This window comes from Hirundo rustica, chromosome 1 (assembly GCF_015227805.2).
Source record: "Hirundo rustica isolate bHirRus1 chromosome 1, bHirRus1.pri.v3, whole genome shotgun sequence".
In the NCBI taxonomy this organism is placed as follows: Eukaryota; Metazoa; Chordata; class Aves; order Passeriformes; family Hirundinidae; genus Hirundo; species Hirundo rustica.
The window spans coordinates 21,520,938-21,539,036 of NC_053450.1; the positions used below are offsets into that span (position 1 = coordinate 21,520,938).

At 36.9% G+C, this 18,099-nt stretch overlaps 1 protein-coding gene across 1 annotated transcript in view; it reads left to right on the forward strand.

The window, feature by feature from the left end:
• Window positions 1–18,099, forward strand: part of RGS22 (regulator of G protein signaling 22) — a 61,585-nt gene that overhangs the window by 23,491 nt on the left and 19,995 nt on the right. Inside the window, 7 exon segments of the mRNA XM_040072998.1 lie at window positions 671–744; window positions 1,258–1,363; window positions 3,248–3,373; window positions 4,941–5,042; window positions 10,707–10,901; window positions 16,186–16,278; window positions 16,770–16,918. Coding sequence (XP_039928932.1) covers window positions 671–744; window positions 1,258–1,363; window positions 3,248–3,373; window positions 4,941–5,042; window positions 10,707–10,901; window positions 16,186–16,278; window positions 16,770–16,918 — 845 coding nt within the window.

Genomic DNA, 18,099 nt, shown 5'->3' on the forward strand with positions numbered 1-18,099 from the left:
ACCTGGTACCACATGAACATCACAGAGTCAGCTGATAGCCCATTTCTTGCTCTTAATTTTTTTTTTTCCCAAGACAAATTTGGACTATTGAATCTTCTAGCTACACTGTGCTTGCAAGAGCTTAGAAGGAGCAGCAGCTCTGGGTGAATTTCTGAGGGCACTCTGAATGCAATTGGCATCTCCAAAAAGTCAGAGTGTGATTTTGTTCAAAATAATAAGCGATGGTGTGGCAGGATGACCCCTTACTCTCCCAGTCAGTGATTTTATCTCTTTTACTTACAGAAGTTGACTTAAGATAATCTTCCTAATGTTTCACAAAACATGTTCACATGCTCTCCACCTGACATCCTCTGTACATGTGCTTGTAGCACATTTCCACCTGTTAAAAATGCATTTTCTAAGCTGTAGTGGTTATTAAGATATGCTGAAAAATCTTGAAAAATATTCAAAAATTTTTGCAACTTGCCATTTTACACATTGTGATTGACAAGGAAGAATACTTCTGAAAACCCTTGACTGTTTTTGACCAGTTAATGAGAACACTTTGAGAAAACATAAAGGTATAAAAATAATCAGAATTGCCTTATTTTTCTGTAATGTCTTTTACAAAAGTAGAACAAAGTCACCAACAACTTTATTAAAACTAAATAAACCAAATTTCTGTTTGAAGAGATCATCAGGATTACCACCTGCTCTCACAGGAAGTCAGATTCTCCAAAGGGATATTTCTAGCAGTAGAATGTGGTAAGTACCAAAGTCCTTGTGCATCTTTCTGCACAGCAATATACCTCAGACACTTATGAACTATTTTAGATTCTACTGTTTTCAATTATAGTTTTCTTTAATAAAGTTATCTGCTTAGTGAAGCACAGTTATGGAACAGATAGTTTGCATTGATAATTCCTCCCTGGCTGATTAGTTTCTTGCTTGTTTATGCCATAACACAAAAGGGTTTATTTCCCCAAATACAAGTGTTTTCTGTTATATAATAGTCAATATTATCTACAATCATATTCTTTTAACCTGTCTCAAATGCTAACCCTCAGAGTCGTGCTATGCCAGTGATTTCCACAGGGCAATATGAAAAAGGCATCCTTCTACATTTTTTTCATTATAAATTTGAACTCCATATATTTTTCCTCTACCATTCACTAAGTTATTACACCACTTTTCTGCACCTTCTTATTTATTTATTCTATAAGCAGCCCCAATTTTTCTTAAATATGTATTGAATTTTTTTTGTTGCTTGTGATCCAGGCCAATGTCAGTGAGCACAGACATGATTCATAGCTTAGTTCTGGATGGGACCAAAGACTCAAAATACCAGGGTTATAGAAAGTACACCTATGCTGAGCTGCTCCATGTAAGTACATCTTGAAAATATTAGTTGTCTTGAATCATGGGTTAAAACACTTTATTCTGCAGTATGAAGTAGTCAGTAATGGGGAGAAATTGGTTTAATTTTATCAATGTCAATGCTTTACGCAGAGATAACATTAGAATGTCTGCATTTTCTCTGCTGTATCTGTCACCTATTTTATAGAAAATCATGGCGTGCACACAGCGGGGGTTTTTTCACTAGAAAGTGTTGATCTTCTCCATAGTGACCATGTGTTCAGTAGGCTGTTATGGAAAACTACCTGGATAAATGCTTCAGTGGAAACATTTCCTACGAAAATGTATCAGACTTACAGTGAAAACTGAATCTGCCTTAGAAAGTCATTAAAATTATAACATTCATAAGAGGAAAATGGTTCATTTGTACAATCTCTCGTTATTGCTTATGTACTTCATTCTTTTCTGTATTGAATTATTGCCTGCTAAGCAGATCTTCAGTCGAGCAGACCTCAGGAGAGACACACTGTGCCGATGAACCTTTTCTCAATAACTGTTAAAATGCTGACAAATTCAACATTTAATATGTCAACATCTGGCAATCTAAGATATATCCAAAACCTTTCTTGTTTGTGGAATGGTCTCAAACAGCCTTTGAAATAAGAAATTCTTTGAAAGAAATACCTTTCATGGAGGTATTGATATTCATAGCCTTACAGCTAAAAGAAAAAAAAAAGTTATGAAATCTGGGCCCACTCACATGTGCATGGAATTTGCTGAGCACTTGAGCACATGCTTGTTTGTTTTGCACTTCAAAAATCACACTTTATTTATTACTTCACTGCAATCATTTTACTTTGTTGTTTTTGACAGAAAAAAAAGTTTGGTCTTTGCAATTAGGGGAAATTTGCAGTAAGGAATGTATATTCAGCAAAAGTTCACACCATGAACTATTCGTTTTTATACATCATATGCAGTTTTCCTCTTACTGACAGAAGAAAATATTTTACAGTGGTTAGACTGGAACCTACAGTCAAGACCTCACATTTTGCCATCACAAATAAGATGCAAAGGGGAATGACGGAATTCATAGTTAAACTTCATACGGGGGAGGAGGAAGCTCTTCCTACTCTACTTCAGAAGTCTGGTTTCCTCCTGCCCTTCTTCCTAGCTACTATTTGGAAAGAAGCTGCTTGCCAGCCACCACAGTCTTCCACTTCTGCTATCAGAGACAGCAAATCAGCCATAGTTTCTCTCTTGTGATCATCAGAAGCTAATTTACTTACAGAAGCCTCTTCTGGCTTCTCTGTGAACACTGACAGAATGGATGTATTCTTCCTCAAATGCTCTAGGAGCTAGCCATGGTAACGAGCATGGATTTCTGGCTCCCTAAATTGCTTACGATTTTGTTGCTCATGTCAGTGGTCTAACTCCAGAAGATGTATCTTTTGTTCCATCATAGTTAAATGTTTTGAATCGTGACCAAATAACCGCCTCTTAACTTCTCTTAATTCAAAACCCAGTAGCCTGAGCTGAGACAACCCTTGACAGCTAACTGATGTTGTTGAGCATCACTGGAATTCCCCAGAGCTAAAGACTTAATGACAGAATTAAGGCTACGTTTGTTTTTCTGTTTTAAGTATTGAGGAACCACCTAAGGAATGCTATGATCACTTAGCTGCTCTGCATGTCTTGTCATCAGATATATTCCACAGGATGTGAATATTTAGTAAGAAAGTGGTTTGGAGGGCAATGATCAATATATGTAGTAGAAAATGGAGTCTACTTCCTTGGTATGAAGATACTAATTGAACACACTTTTTGGCCCTCCATTTCAAATGCAGAGACATATTATTTGAAAATAATGAAAGCCTGTTATTCCTTGCTGTATAACTATGTTTTATTTGTCCAGGGGAAAGGTGCTGCTGGCAGTGTTGTCTTCAGGGGATCAGGAATTGAAAGCATGTTGCAGTCTCTTTATTTGGAGAACAGAGCAGGCTACTACTTCACACAATTCTGTGAGAAGTCGGGGAATAAGGTACGAATATTTTCCTGCTCTGTGTTAATTTAGTCCACAATTGACTGAATGCCAAGTTATAGAGGGCAGCCAGACTTAAAAAAAAAAAAAAAAAAAAGAAATGGAGAAAGAAAGATTTATGACTGGATGAATTATTACTTTTGAGACTTCAATCCCTCAACAACAATAAACTGTTCATGTATATATGCAAACTAATGACAGGTCTTAGCCAAGCTGTCAGATTCTTACCATCTCAAACCTATTGGAATTCTTATTGTACCATCAGGAATAAAGAAAAAAGACTAATAATTTTTAAAAATTAACCTTTAACTTGGCAGAAAAAAATGAGGTCTTAACTCACAAAACCCCCAATTTTTTTAAAAATATGGGAAATCTCCTGCGCTATTACTCACGATAATCTGATTTCTTCTTACTTTTTTGGTCAGTGATGTCCAATATCTCAAATATTTTTAAAACATTCTTATGCTTCCATGAATCTCCTCGGATTTCTGAGACACATACCACTATTTGTTCTATGTAGTCAGCAGATCTATCATTCATTGCAGGGTGTAAATTGAGGATTGAATTGAAACAAGTTATGAATATTGAGTTAGTGTTTAGTGGTTTTGCAGAAAAATTGAGTCTTTAGGGGAGGTTTGAATGCAATCAAGATGGACATCTGTTTCACCACTAGCACAACCCAGAATCCAGTAGCAATAGCTAGAAATGCCTCTGGCTTCTACAAGGCAAGATCCAATGTTTCCAAAGCTGAATACCTTCAGCTATATATATTAAATGTGTATAGGTAGAAATCTAAATAAACTTATTCTTTCATTGGAGACAGGCAACCACCCATGTGGCTCTAGCCTTTCCAGGTGCCAGACTCCTTTCAAAATTATTTGCTTAAAGTTTTCTCTTCACCTGTGAAGCCTACTTCACTCATGTTCCAGGTCTGGAAGGAACAAAATTCCCTACCCATACCTTTTTAGAATGCATTCTTTATTGGTTGGTGATGGAGGTTTCAGGGTATTTTTAAGGTCTAAACCCCATAAACACATGATTAAAACAGAGGACTTGGGGAAAGACCTAGACTTCTTCTGAAAGATCTTTTGCTGTTTGTTTGAATTTATGAAATGAGGCCAAGACTCTGGCTCTCAGAAATTAATGTAATAAACATGTAATGATAATCCCAGGACAATATGTCAAGTACACAGTATTTAGTTGTTTTGGTTATTGCTGCAAAATTGTTTTACAATGGCACAAACTCTGCATGTCCATAATCAGCATCTCTTCTCTAGCACTGGCTTTATGCCACTGAAATGTGGTTACTCTTCAAATGTTAACTACAATGTTAATGATTTTAATGGCCAATTATGCATAAAAGATACAATAAAAGAGTATCACTGTGACAATGCTATTGTATATGTTGTCCTTTGGCCAGTATGCAACAGATGATTAAATCCATCTTAAATTGAGCTTGATTTATAATGACACCAAGGAGCTAAATAATTACTTGCATTGGAAAGTAATTTTTTTATAAAACTGTGATATCTGGGTAGCAATAACTTACAATATTTTTCATCTCTAGTTGTGGAAGAACTGCGTGTACTTTTGGTTTGACCTACAGGCTTATCATCAGCTTTTTTACCAGGAAACCCTTCAACATTTTCAAATATGCAATCAAGCTCAAGTAAGTTGTAAATAATATGTTTTTCTTTCAAAAATACATTTATTCATTCCTTTCACAAATGCATTTGTTCAGTGTAAAGACTGAAAAGAAGATAGAAAATAGAAAAGTTTCCAAATCTTGACAACCCACACCAAGTAAATATGTGTTGTGGACAATAAAAGAAGCTCTTTGGATTGTTTCCATGGAATTTCTTGATTCAAATGTTAAACATGCATAGTTTGATTTCCAGGCTCTGCAGCCTGTTCCCAGTTTTATCTATTATATTCAGTTTACCTAAACTCCCCTTTGCTACACTGTGTCATATTTGGGAACTGTCTGCTCAGTGTTAACATCAGAGATAGTATTTTTTCTAAACCATCTAATTGTGCTGTACCTTTCCTTCCATCTCCTGTGTGGGTTAGAATTGCAGATCTCATAGTACAAACTTCAGCTAATGACCTAATAATAATCTTTGTCAGCCCTGTTTAATTGTTATGATTGTCAGGGCATCATTATTATCTTTACCATGGTTGTCGTCCCCTAAACAGATCTTTAGACCCTCATTTAATGTTAAGTGGAACTGATATTTCCTATAAAAGAGTATTTTAATCGAGCATGCATTTAGCCCACAGTGGTGGCTGAATGCAGAGTAGAAACTGCCACAGGGTAATATCATTAGAACTACAAGGAACTTTTAAAATCACTTTGTGAAACTTTGGTCTGATTTTCCTCTATAAACCTTTCCACATATTCCAGTTTGTACTGTACTAGAGCAAAGCTACTTCACATATCATTGGAACAAATATCTGTAGAGAGAAGGTGAGAGTAATCTCTTTATATGGCATGTTCCTGAGCATCTGGACATCCTTGAATTTGTCTTCTTTTTCTTCTTGGAGGTTTTACTGGGAAAATGACAGAATTTTGCATATTTGTCCAGAATTCTCATCTGAATCTGTGTTATTTGTACAGGAATTCCAAGCAGAGGCCAAGGCATGGATTCTTCCCTCTCTTCTGTCTCTGAAACTTCTACCCTATTTAGTTGTTTTCCCCTCCAGCCCTTGTTATGGCCTAAGGCTGTGGGCGACTGAATGTCCCCTTAAGTCTGACTGTCTGCTGTGTCTGTCCAGACCTGTGTGTGGCTGGGGACCTTCTCACAGCAGACATGCAAGTTGACCTTATCTATTCTGTGCCGCCATTTTGTGTCACTATGTGTTTTATTGCAGGCCAAAGCTTAGCTTATGGTCCCTGATGGTTTTCATTTTGGTTTCATTTCACACCAGTTTACATTCTTTTTGCAGTGGTTGCATGGCTGAAAATTTAAGGCCCAGGTCTTTTTTACTAATCTTATTTCCAGTGCTGGCCTGGTGGTGACAGCAGAACATCGTGCAATCAGTTACCAGGCAGTTGCAGACAGTACATACACATAGCCATGAAAGTAAATACATCAAAACGAAATATGTGAAACTGTTCCATTAGCATAACTAACAGCTGAAATGTAACATAACAAATCAACACATGTGCTGCAACATTTGGTATCATTCTCAAGCTTGCCTTTTAAGGTTGCAGAAAAATTTTACTTGTTTTCATTGGAACACCGTAAAGAGTCAAGCTGCAACCAATCTACAGAGTCCGCTTACGGAAGGGTTGCCTTCCCAAATTCTGCACTCACCTTTGGCACAAGAAGACAGTCACTCCAAATACTCCTAAGAGAATGTGAATCAGATTCACATGACGCATTGTCATATATATTTTACTGTTTATTACAGAAAGAGACATGCAGAGACAAAGAGTGATCCATATGTGTGTTGCCTGCTTCCCATTAGAAACAAGAACAAACCTTGATTGCTGTGTATCTGCTACTCATTGTTTCATTTGTTAGGCATTGCTATCTCAGCTTTATCATAGAGCAATAAAATGCTTTCCAAGGTATAAATGCATTCACCTGGGGAAAGAAACTACAGTGGGAATGAAATCTGATGGATAAGAATAATGACAAGTACCGGTAACCACCCAGGAACACACCTGTAACTGTTTACAGTTATTCACTGTAAACAAATGCACAGGAGGGAAAAAATTTTGAAAATAAAACCAATGAAGAAACATATAATGTTGGGTTTTAATTTTAGAAAAAGTTATTTAGAATTAGAAAATTTAATACAGTTGTGGGAAATACAATATTTTAATGCTAGAATCAATTTAGATAAAGGGAATCCTCATTACTGTGGACTTTTAGGGTCAAATGCAAGACTTATGTTAGTGGGAAGTGATGATGGAGGTTAAGGCAGTTCAGCCTATCTGTTTAACACCAGCCAGTGCATTGCATTCTTCCATCATATGATTCTGCCAAGCAGCTGTGCAAGCCCCTCATTCAGATCAGAGCAATATCCATTCCTTTGGGCAGCAGTACAAAGCACTTGGACTTAAATCTTTCTTGCATTTCTTGCTTCACTCCAACCATTCTGAAATTGCTTATCAAAGCCTTCTTATCTGGGGATGAATTCACACCCGAAGCCAAGGCCTGTACAATCCCTGATCTGGAAAGTCATAAATGAGGCCAAAGTTTTAGTCTTAATTTTGTAAGCATTTTATATAATCAGGTTTGTGCAATTTTAAGTAATTCCAATATGCAAACTGACAAAGTTTCCAGATAAGGTTTTGGGTTCAATCCATCACGTATTTACATTTATGGAAGAATTTATAGCTGACAGGTAGAAAAATTCTTGCATTTTTCAATAGGAACAGAACAACGAATCAACAAAGTTTGATATGCACGTGATGTCATATGCTTCAGATTTTTGTATGAATTTGTTAACCTATAAGTTCATTTAATGTAATTTTTCCTGTTGATCCCTTAGGAGATTAACTAATGTAACAGTTTCAATAGTCCACTGAGGATGAGAAAAACCTCAATAATTCCATGACATAGGAATAAAAAGAGGTTATGATTGTTACTTTTTATAAAATGTGTCTTGCAAGCTGCATTGTCCAGTGCTTGACACTGTGAACAGACACTTTTCCTCTTTTTTGACATATCTAGAACTTTTCTCCGTTGTTTTTCCTGCAGTCCTTGTAATCGAATCTGTGCAGATCTACAGATGCACCTCAACTCTGTGAAAGGGGTTACAGGGATGAAAACTACTTCTCATTTCTCTCCCATCTGCAAGTGCATGTATTCACTTGGTCAAATCCCATTGCAATGGATTCTTATGAGAATTCAAGTAAAAAGATGCCAAATCCTCTGACACTGTAAATGTGCATCCTTCAAATGAAGAGGCCATAATGATTACACCACTGAGGGTCCAGTTCTTTGAGTTTGGATAATTGCATTCCTCTAGCTAGCTTAACTACCTCTAAATTTTTGCTTCATGTGTATTGCCAGCCCTAACTATTGGTTCTGGAGAAAAATATCTGTCTTTGCTATGTTCTGTTTTTGCATGTGAAATTTATAAAGGACTGGGGACAGCTCTGTCGGTAGAGTAGGCTACAAAGGCAATCCCTGTTGTAGCAATATGAATGCAACAGTGTTCATGTGAGTCAATGGCTTTTGGTCAACGTTTCTTAGTCTGGGAAATTTTTGACTTGGTAGGCTGATATTTTTTGCCAGCTCTAAACAAGAATAGCAAATATACTCAAGTTAACCTATTTCATTCAAAATCATAGGGGAAGGGAATTTCAGCCAAGAAACTAGTGGTGTGTTTGTTTTTATTTTGTTCTTAAAATTATGCTCAAATGTTCACTCATTCAAGGAACCAGGTTAATATGTGCTGAAATATTGAGGACCTCTTTTTGAGGCTTTTTGTTAATTTACAGATCCCTTGTGTGGTAAGTCATAACAGGGGGAACAACATAGTCCTAATGACAACTGAAATGATTAACCCCTTTTTAAAAATGCTATTTTTAAAGATACCACATCTTGATAACATTGGACTTGTTTCTTCTAATTTGGCTAATTTTATACATTAAATGTTTTGGATCAGACTTAACATGATTTAACTGAAACTTTCCTCGTGTTAGGGCTCTTCAAAATAACTTTCAACTTTTGAAACCACTGTGAATTTAATTAAAGCTGTTAAATTTAAATGTACTTAGGGATTTACTGAGAAGGGTTTAATTTAGGATAAATGTGGTCTTATTTTCAGGTAAGTCTCTCCCTATGGATGTCTTACACCTTGCACTTGTGCATCATAATTGCATGATAATATGCACAATATGATACAATAGGCACAGCAGGCATAGACCATCTTTGTTTGCAAAGAAAATTTAGAAATGCGGAAAGAGTGTAGAATCCTGCCTACACAATAAATACAGCAATCACAACAAGAGCTAACTGGGGTATGAATGTCAGCCATCATAGCCCTATATTCTTCAGTGACCTAATACCAGGAGAATCTAAAGGGTTTGGTTCAAACTGTAAAGGTCCAAAATAATGGGGATATACTCTATCATTGTGCTGTTTGAAAGAGAGAGTCTAATAAATCAACATTTTATTTAAACCAAACAGAAACATAGTTATTTAATGTACTCAAACATTCTCCCCTTGTGCTTGAAATCTAAGCACACCAGTGTTTTATTACTGCTTGAACGCAGAGTAAACATATTATTCTCTTCTATTGCTTTGTACATCTGCTAGTTACAGCTGGATTTTAGCAACATAGGGAAAAGAGAATAATCAGAATCCTGAATTCTTCATTGTCAAACCTGTGTGGTAATAAATAGTGAAAATGGACTTGTCAATGCTATCCTAAAGATTCTGATTTGTGCTATTAATCTGGTCCCTGACTCTTTGTTTGAAATATAGTTACACTTTCACAATATGAAGAAAAGAAAATATTTAAAAGGATATGAAATATATTTTGGCAGCATCTTTTTTTACTTGAGTTCCTAGCTGAAGTCAGAATAGTGAAGTTTTAGCAAGCTATTCTGGAATACCCTCTTTCAAGATATTCCTGGAAAAAAGGTGTTTGAGTTTTCAATGTTCATTTTCATAGCATAATTTACAAAACATTTAGAAAACAATAGATTTACATAGGGGACTGTATTTAAAAAAATTTGAAATAAGTAACATTACTCTGTGCTTCAAGGATGAACTTAGGAAGAAGGAAATATTCTCTAGGTTCTCTAGGTTCAGTTTTCTGCTCCTTGCACATGTTGAAAGCAAACTCTGTGCTTCAAATAAGAAGCATGTTGTGTTCCTTGTTTTTGTAAGGGCTTAGACCTCACCTGTGCAGTGCTATCTCCTGCATGGATCCTGTACTATAATAAGTATCACCATTTTCAAAAAACTATGTAATAGAATCTCCACACAGAATGAAATAGTATAATTTTTCATTAATTTTAACCTCAAATTGACAAATTACATCTCTTAGAAGAAGTTAGATGTCTTCACTAATTGGCATATATTCTGCAAAACAAGTGTGACTTCAGGAAGAGTACTGTAATTGTGGTTATCTGAATCTAAGTATCAGCCAAATATATCCAAGTAAAAATTGAATTACCCATTTTAACAAGTAAGAGTAAAAATGGCAAGGGGACCCATTATTTCAATAACTGAATTTTGGACTAATCACTAGTCCCAAAAATACAGTAGGGAAGTGGGGGACAAACATGCATTAGTTCTCTCCTTCAAGGGTCTGTAACCATTGAAATGGATGGTGGCTAACATGCAGTTTTCTTGTTTTATTGTAGTTCCTTTATGCAACTTACATTGCTCCATCTGCCAATATGGACATTGGACTTCATCAGAATAAGAAAAATACGATTTATCACAAAATTGACCCAGCTTTTGAGGATCTTTTTGACCCAGCAGAAGAACATATCCTCACTATTCTGCTGGAACCATGGATGAAGATGGTGGAAGCAGACAAATACACTTATAGAAAGGTAATATCTGGATGACACCATGAAAAATTCTTGTTTCAGGCAAAAAAAAAAAAAGTCACATGAGCATTCATATGCAACCCTGTTGTATTTATACTCAGGAAGGGAGAAGTATTACAAGAGGTTTTACTTAATCCTTTCTATCCTGATATGTGGAAATAGCTTGAGCTTCTTGTGGAGAGCAGACTTCTCATCTGAAAGGAGGGTGTGGGCTTCATAGGCTCCTTGGCCTGTGAACTGGGGAGGAAAACATCTTGCTATGGTAAAATTTCTCTTTGCACTCAGGAAGTTTCATGTTTCTGCAATCGTACCATTGATCAGAAGTAATTTTTTTATGATGGATTGCCCACAAGCCCTCTATATTTTCAGTGATAAGCACATAGTAAGGCATTTTTTTAGAGTGTCAGTGCAGTGACAATAGGTATTTCTGGTGTTTAGTACAGCTCCTGCTTAGCATAGAGGAAATGTAATATGGTGATTCAGCTGTATTTGCCCCAAACACTTTTTAGATTGCTGCTCTAAAAAAGTGGCTCAGAGGTGTACTCAGTTCTAATCCCAAAATGTTCTAAAAGCTTGAATTGAACATTGCCATAGAGGTCAGAGGAGATGGCTGGAATCCTGACTGTGCCTTTGACAAATAACAAGAAGAAATGCTGATGACGGTGGTGGATGCTGTGGCTCTGTTCTTTGTAAACTTACCTACAACTTGCTAGCTGTAGGTCAAGCTCCTTCAGGGTGCCACAATACAAGAAAGATACAAAGCTATTGGAAAGTGTCCAAAGGAGGGCTATGAGGATGTGAAGGCCCTTGATGGGAAGCCTACGAGGCCTGAGGTCATGTGTTCAGCCTGGAGAGGAAGAGACTGAGGTGGTCTCCAGGCACCAATCTCTTCTCTGTGGTGCCCAGTGACAGGACCCAAAGGAATGGCCTGAAGGTGTGTCAGAGGAGGTTTAGGTTGGATATTAGGAAAAGTTCCTTCACCCCAAGGGTGGCTGGGCACTGGAACAGGCTCCCCAGGCCAAGCACCAAGCCTGACAGAGTTCAAGAAGTACTTGGACAATGCTCTCGGGCACGTGGTGTGACTCTTGGGGATGGTACTGTGCAGGATCAGGAGTTGGACTCAATGACCCTTGTAGGTTGTTGGAGTCCAGGGCATTCCTTTGGTTGCCCTGGAAGGTCAGGGACCTAGGCAGGGGGGTCTGGGACCCCAGCCCAGAGCTCAGAGAGACGCTGGCTTTGATCTCAGTCCATGGGAAAAACTTCCTACACTGAGAGAAGGTTTACAAGTCACAAGAATGTGAAAAATAGTAGTTTAGCTTATCACAGGGTGAGAAAATAGTAGTTCTAGGTTCCTAGCATTGAAGTGAATGGGGACAAGATGGAGAATCTGGGGCGTTGTCTCCTTCTTCTTCTCCTTCTCCTTCCCTCACTCCATTGCTGCATTGACGTGGCACAAAGTAGTTAGTGAGGATTGGGTCAAAGTAATAGTAATTTTTAGTAATAGTGATAGACATTGGTAAGAAATAGTAAACAAGAAATACGTAGTAATTAGTATAAAAGATAAGGATGACCTAGCTCAGGGGGAGACGTGAGGAAACCATGCATCTGCGAACACCTTGTCAGACTCCGAGAAAATTGTAAGATAAGAAACAATAAATGAAGTATGCAACCTTGAAAAATCTAAACCTGAGAACTCTGTCTCTTCCTTCGGCTTGGCTCAAAGCTGTGCAGGGGAGCAAAGGACCCTGAAACCACCTGAATGTCAGGGAAAGCCCCCGACAGTAGGTCCCTTCTAACTCAGGACACTCTGTTAATCTATGATTCTAATTTGTCTTTAGCATCTGTCTCTTGGATATGGAAGAAGAAACTTACAGAGGGGAATAATGAGTTAGAGGGCAGGAAGTTAGTTCTATTTCCTGTTTTTCTTCACTATGTCCTTAGATGAAGCATGTCCAATTTACAGGAAATATCATCGCTTACTGCTGATACTTCTGTCAGCTTGTAAGAACGTGCTCACGTTGACCCCTGCAAGATATTTTGAAGCCTTTTTGCAGAAATTTTTTAGTACAGTGTATTTTTGGTTCTATATCATGCATGCATGTAAGAACAACTAGATGAATAGATACCTAGAACCAAAGTTGAGAATGGTCTTCTAAGCCAGTTAGGTGGTAGCCAGTATTAAACATTTAAGAATGGAGTATATAAGGACGGAAAAGAAACACAACCATATTCAGCACTTTGCAACCAAAGAAGTTCATGGAACAGAGATCCTATCCACATTTTTGATTTTAATAGTCTTTGATGAGGTTTTCCCCCCCAAGAGTTTCTGTAAAATGTATCTTGAGTGATATATCTTCAGCCTCGATGCAGAAGTGGGTTTCATGGTTTAGTCAAGCAATAGGAGAAGAAAACGTATATCTTGATTTATGTTTGCAAACTCCTCCCTGGTAATTTCACCTGCTGCCCTAGTTGTCTATGTCATGAGGAACAAGTGAACAATTGTTATCTTGTCGTATTCTCAATGTTGTTATGCTTTTACGAGTTTCTATTATATCCCACTTCAATTAGATCTCCTTGAAACTCAAGAATCCTAGACACTTTGACCTCTCCTCCTATAGAAGTTGTTCCATACCTTTGTTGCACTTATTGCCTCATCTGTATGTGTTATTTTATATTATTTTAACGAGATGCAAGCAATACTTAAGGTCTGGATGCACTAAAGATTATCCAGTGGTAGAACCATGTTTTCTGTCGTGCTCTTTGTCCATTCCTAATAGTTCCTATCATTCTAATTTCCTTTCGACTCCTGGTGAACTTTGAGTGGATGTGCAAAATGTGAGCTAATAGCCATCTGCAATGATTCCAAGATTTTCTTCCCAAATAATAATTACTAATGGAAGGCCTTAATTTGGAGCTCACTGGAATGACTTAATGTTTATTATCGTTGAATTCAGCTGGCCTTTTATCACGCAGATGCTAAAGTGTCCCGCTATCCTGCAGCTTTTCACAGTCAATTTAATTTTTTGCTCTGTGGAATCATTTTGCAAACTTTGTTGTCTCCTCACTCACCTCCTTTTCCAGATAATTTCTGAATGTTTAAAAAACAACCTCAGTGCAGGTCCCTGTGAGACTCCAATAGGAACCCCACCCCATAATGAAAGTTATTTATTTCTTTGGTTTTGATTTTCTACCTTGCAATTAATTCACGAGGGGACTTTTCCTCTCATCCTGTGATAACATAATATCCTTTAGAAACTTTGAAACTTTGAGAAACTTAGTGAAATGAAATATAGTAATCCAAAGACATCTGTAAAATATTTTCTTTGCTTTTCAATGTCTTTTCTAACCTTTCAGATAAATTATTTTTTCTAAACTATTTCAGCTATAATTCTTTATGACCTGCAGTGCACCTTGGAATTGATTGATACTTTTCATGAATCTGAAATTTTATGTACTTTTTATCAGACTAGTTTTAGTCTTTTGCAACTGTGTATTTTCTGTGTGTACTATCTATAAGTGTTGTCTAGTGTCTATTGCTGGTCCTCACTGAGTCAAGTCATAAGTGCAGCCGAGAGTTCTTGTGCATCATTTTTGCATAAAAAGGAGTCTGCTTTTGAGCTCTCTGTTGTCACTGCTTCTAGTGAAAAGTAAGAATTGAAGATAAACTTTTCCTTTCAGTTAATATTTATGTCAGTTTATATCTCCTTGAATTAACCACAGGATAATCTATTGCCCTTTCAGTTCGGGGGATGCGTTACTTTGCAAGTAAAGTTACGTGCTGACTTCTCAGTGCTCTAATAACACAGAGATCTTAATCTGAGCACAAACCTCCCCCCCCCCCCCCCCCCAACTAAATCCTTTTAACTGCACAATACAAGTGTTTGTGAAGAGTTATAATACATAGACATAAAACGACCTGTTCTAGGAGGCACCAGAGTCTCTTAGTACTAGGTGCAGACTGATAGGCACACTCCTTCCCAAGCACAAAGACAACGTCTGCTTTGTAATTTGTTCAGTCCCTGGCTCTACTCTTCCCCTTTGTTCTACTCTGTAGCAGGACATATTTGGCCCATAATGAAACAAGATATTTTATCAAGAATTAGGTGAGTCCAAAATTGTTTATTTGGGACACGTTATATATATTTTTATATATATATATGTTTTTTCTTTAAATGGAACGTGAAATCAGGAGAGTTTCTTTTTACTGTTGACTCTCATTCTGCCTCTATTTGCCTTATCTTTAAACTTTATGAAAAATGTTCTGAATTATTTTACTAATGAATTTTAAACTATATTTTCTTTTAAGGGAAAGAATAGCCCAAAGCACTTTATAACAATGGAATAAAATTACATTGGGCTTGAAGACATTCAGATAACAGAGTGATTAGTGTGGTATTCACATTTAGATGGAAGTATCATGAATATTAATCTAAACATTCTCTTCTCTCTCTGGCACATAAACACTTGTATAAGATAATCACAGCTTTCTAATCTTTGCAGTGGGCATGCAGATCAGTGCAAGGCATTGGCTTAATTTTACTAAATATCCTAAAATCTGCATTCAAATGGTTTAGTCTGCCAGGAGATTCACCAATATCTCTTTCACAGTTACTGATTGATTGTACATAACATGAAGGACTGCTCTAGTTACATACAGTTTCTAATTAAGTTAAAAAACGCCAACTTCATGAATTCAAATCACACGCAGTTAATAATTTAAGAAAGGGGACAAGTCTGAAAGTCAGAAAACTTTCATCTTTATTGTTTAGATATTTTAACATCTTTCTCATCCTAAATTCCTGTTTCTTCAAATCTGCAGCACTCTGTCTTCTTGACATTTCCCACTGAGAGTCCTAGTTTTAAGAACTGTTTTTCTGTTTCTCTGTGGCAGTTTGACATACAATTTGCTGGTACAGGCAATCAGGTACGTCTGACCCAATATACACAATATAATATATGCACAATGCACGCAATATATTATGTACACATTAGAATCCAGCAACTTTTTGAATCAAAGTTATTTGCTTAATGTTATGGTTAGGTTATTTAGTAGTATTCTGTAGAAATCTGCATCTGATCCTACACAGATGGAAAAAGCTTGTTCTACCAGAGCTGTTGATAGAATTGTTTGTCACAAGAATGTGGCTTCTTGTCTCTTCTAAACATCAGTTTCATTACTGGCAAATGTATTCTTTTCTATCCACCGTCACTGGCAAAGTGCCCATGTAGTTCTCCATCTTTCTATAATGTGTACTGTAGGAGTGATACAAAATATTATTTTTATTAGGTGGAGTTGGTGGAAGAAACTCAACAGCTGGACTCCGTGTACTTTAGAGAGCTCCAGGCTTTGCATCAAGTGAGTAGTTCCAAGAAGGATGAGGTAAGACAAGTACCTACTAACAAAAACAAACCCTTTCGCTGTCAGAGAGGGTTCACACTTTGAGTATCAGCAATGAAAGGCTAACCAGATGCTAGTTTGGAGAAGCAAATAGTCTGATTTCTACCATTTATTTTGGGGACTGAATGACATTGTGTTAATCAGATACACAGGTCTTCTGTCAGTTCCATCAACATCAAACCTAAAGTCTGTGGAATGTATGTTGGGCCCCTACTCTTGAGTAAATGCTTCCATTTCAAGTGAATTACAGGTATTTATTGGATTATTTGATTATGGAACCTGCAGACACTGATATGTTTAAAGCAAACATCAAAGTAAAGCTTACTAGGAGCTGGAGCCTTAACTCAATTTATTTTCTCAGTGCTTAGAAAGCTATTTGACAGAGATAGGTTATCTAATGCAAGGATTATTAGACTGAGCAAACTACAGAGGTGAAAAAACAGTTATGCAAGCAAAATAATTTCTCCCCTCAGAGTACTGTTGCTGACACGGGGCCTCTCCAAGAAGATCAGCACTTGAATCAAGCTCCCAGAGGATTGGCAGGTCCTAATCTATCTGACCTGATCCATGACAAAGAGAAGTTAGAACAGTTCCAGGCTTTTCTTAATAAGCATTCTGCTAGGTACGTTTCTTCATTATTATTATTTCACCTGTTTCTAAGTTCAGAAGAAATATTTGCTAATGATTCTATCTAAATGTTGACAGATTTTAGTAATTAAAAAAAATTTTTTTGCATATTTATGAAACATACAGACACATTGTTCAGACAACTGAATTGTCTTAACAAGTTTGGGGTAAAAATTCTCCTGTCAGAACATACTTATATTACAGTTCTGCTTTCAGTTTCTGCTGTGATTAGTGGCAAACCCCTGAGTAGAACAAGTAGCCTATAATGAGTAAAATTTTCTCTTTTTTAGTACAGATTCAATTTAGTACATTTTAAAAATTAAAGCTGGCTATTATAAAAATGTGCAAATAGAAAACAGTCATGTTATTCTCACAGTGGGACAGCAACCACAGTTTTGTGTTTGCTGAACAGAATTAATTAATAGCTTGCAGCAGATACAATCTTAGGCAGGGTCTTTGAAAAAGTGAGCCTTTGTTTTAATAATAAGATCTAAACAGAAAATGACACTTTTTCTTTTGTCTTTAAATTGCCACTTCCTTCCTTTAACTGGGCTTCCCATGAGTTGATGCTTTGCATATTGGCTGTTACTTCTAGTCAAGCACTGCTATAGCTCTACATTGAATATTGGTCATCTTTTTCAAAAGTGCCCAGAAAGAGGCATCTGGCACAAAATTCCTCTGGCCAAGACTCAATGTCATTACTTCTGCTTATCATCACATAGGTTCCCTTTGTAGTCAGAGAGAGAAATATACACTTGTGGACACAATATTCCTAATTCTGAAGGTAACATCCATCCATTGGATGGATCATTCCTACGATTACTGACTACAAAAGGACTACAGATAATAAGTTCAGACAGAAATTCTTATGGTGTAGCTGCCTATAGTCAGGTGACTTCTGAGTTAGTTGTCTGGAGCAGTGGCCTCCAAACTTTTTGCTCATGCATCTCATCAGTAGAAACTTTCTGAAAATGGAACCCTAGTGTGTGTATATATATATATATGCACACACATAAATACAAATATTTTTTAAATACATTATATACATGTGCTACTAAAGTTTCAGTATTTTCTACCTGCCCCTCAACAAATGGCCTTGCACACCCCCTTCACACATTGCAGTTCAGAGACCACTAGTCTTGAGTTCCTCTTTAACTGGGGAAGTGGTAGGAATCA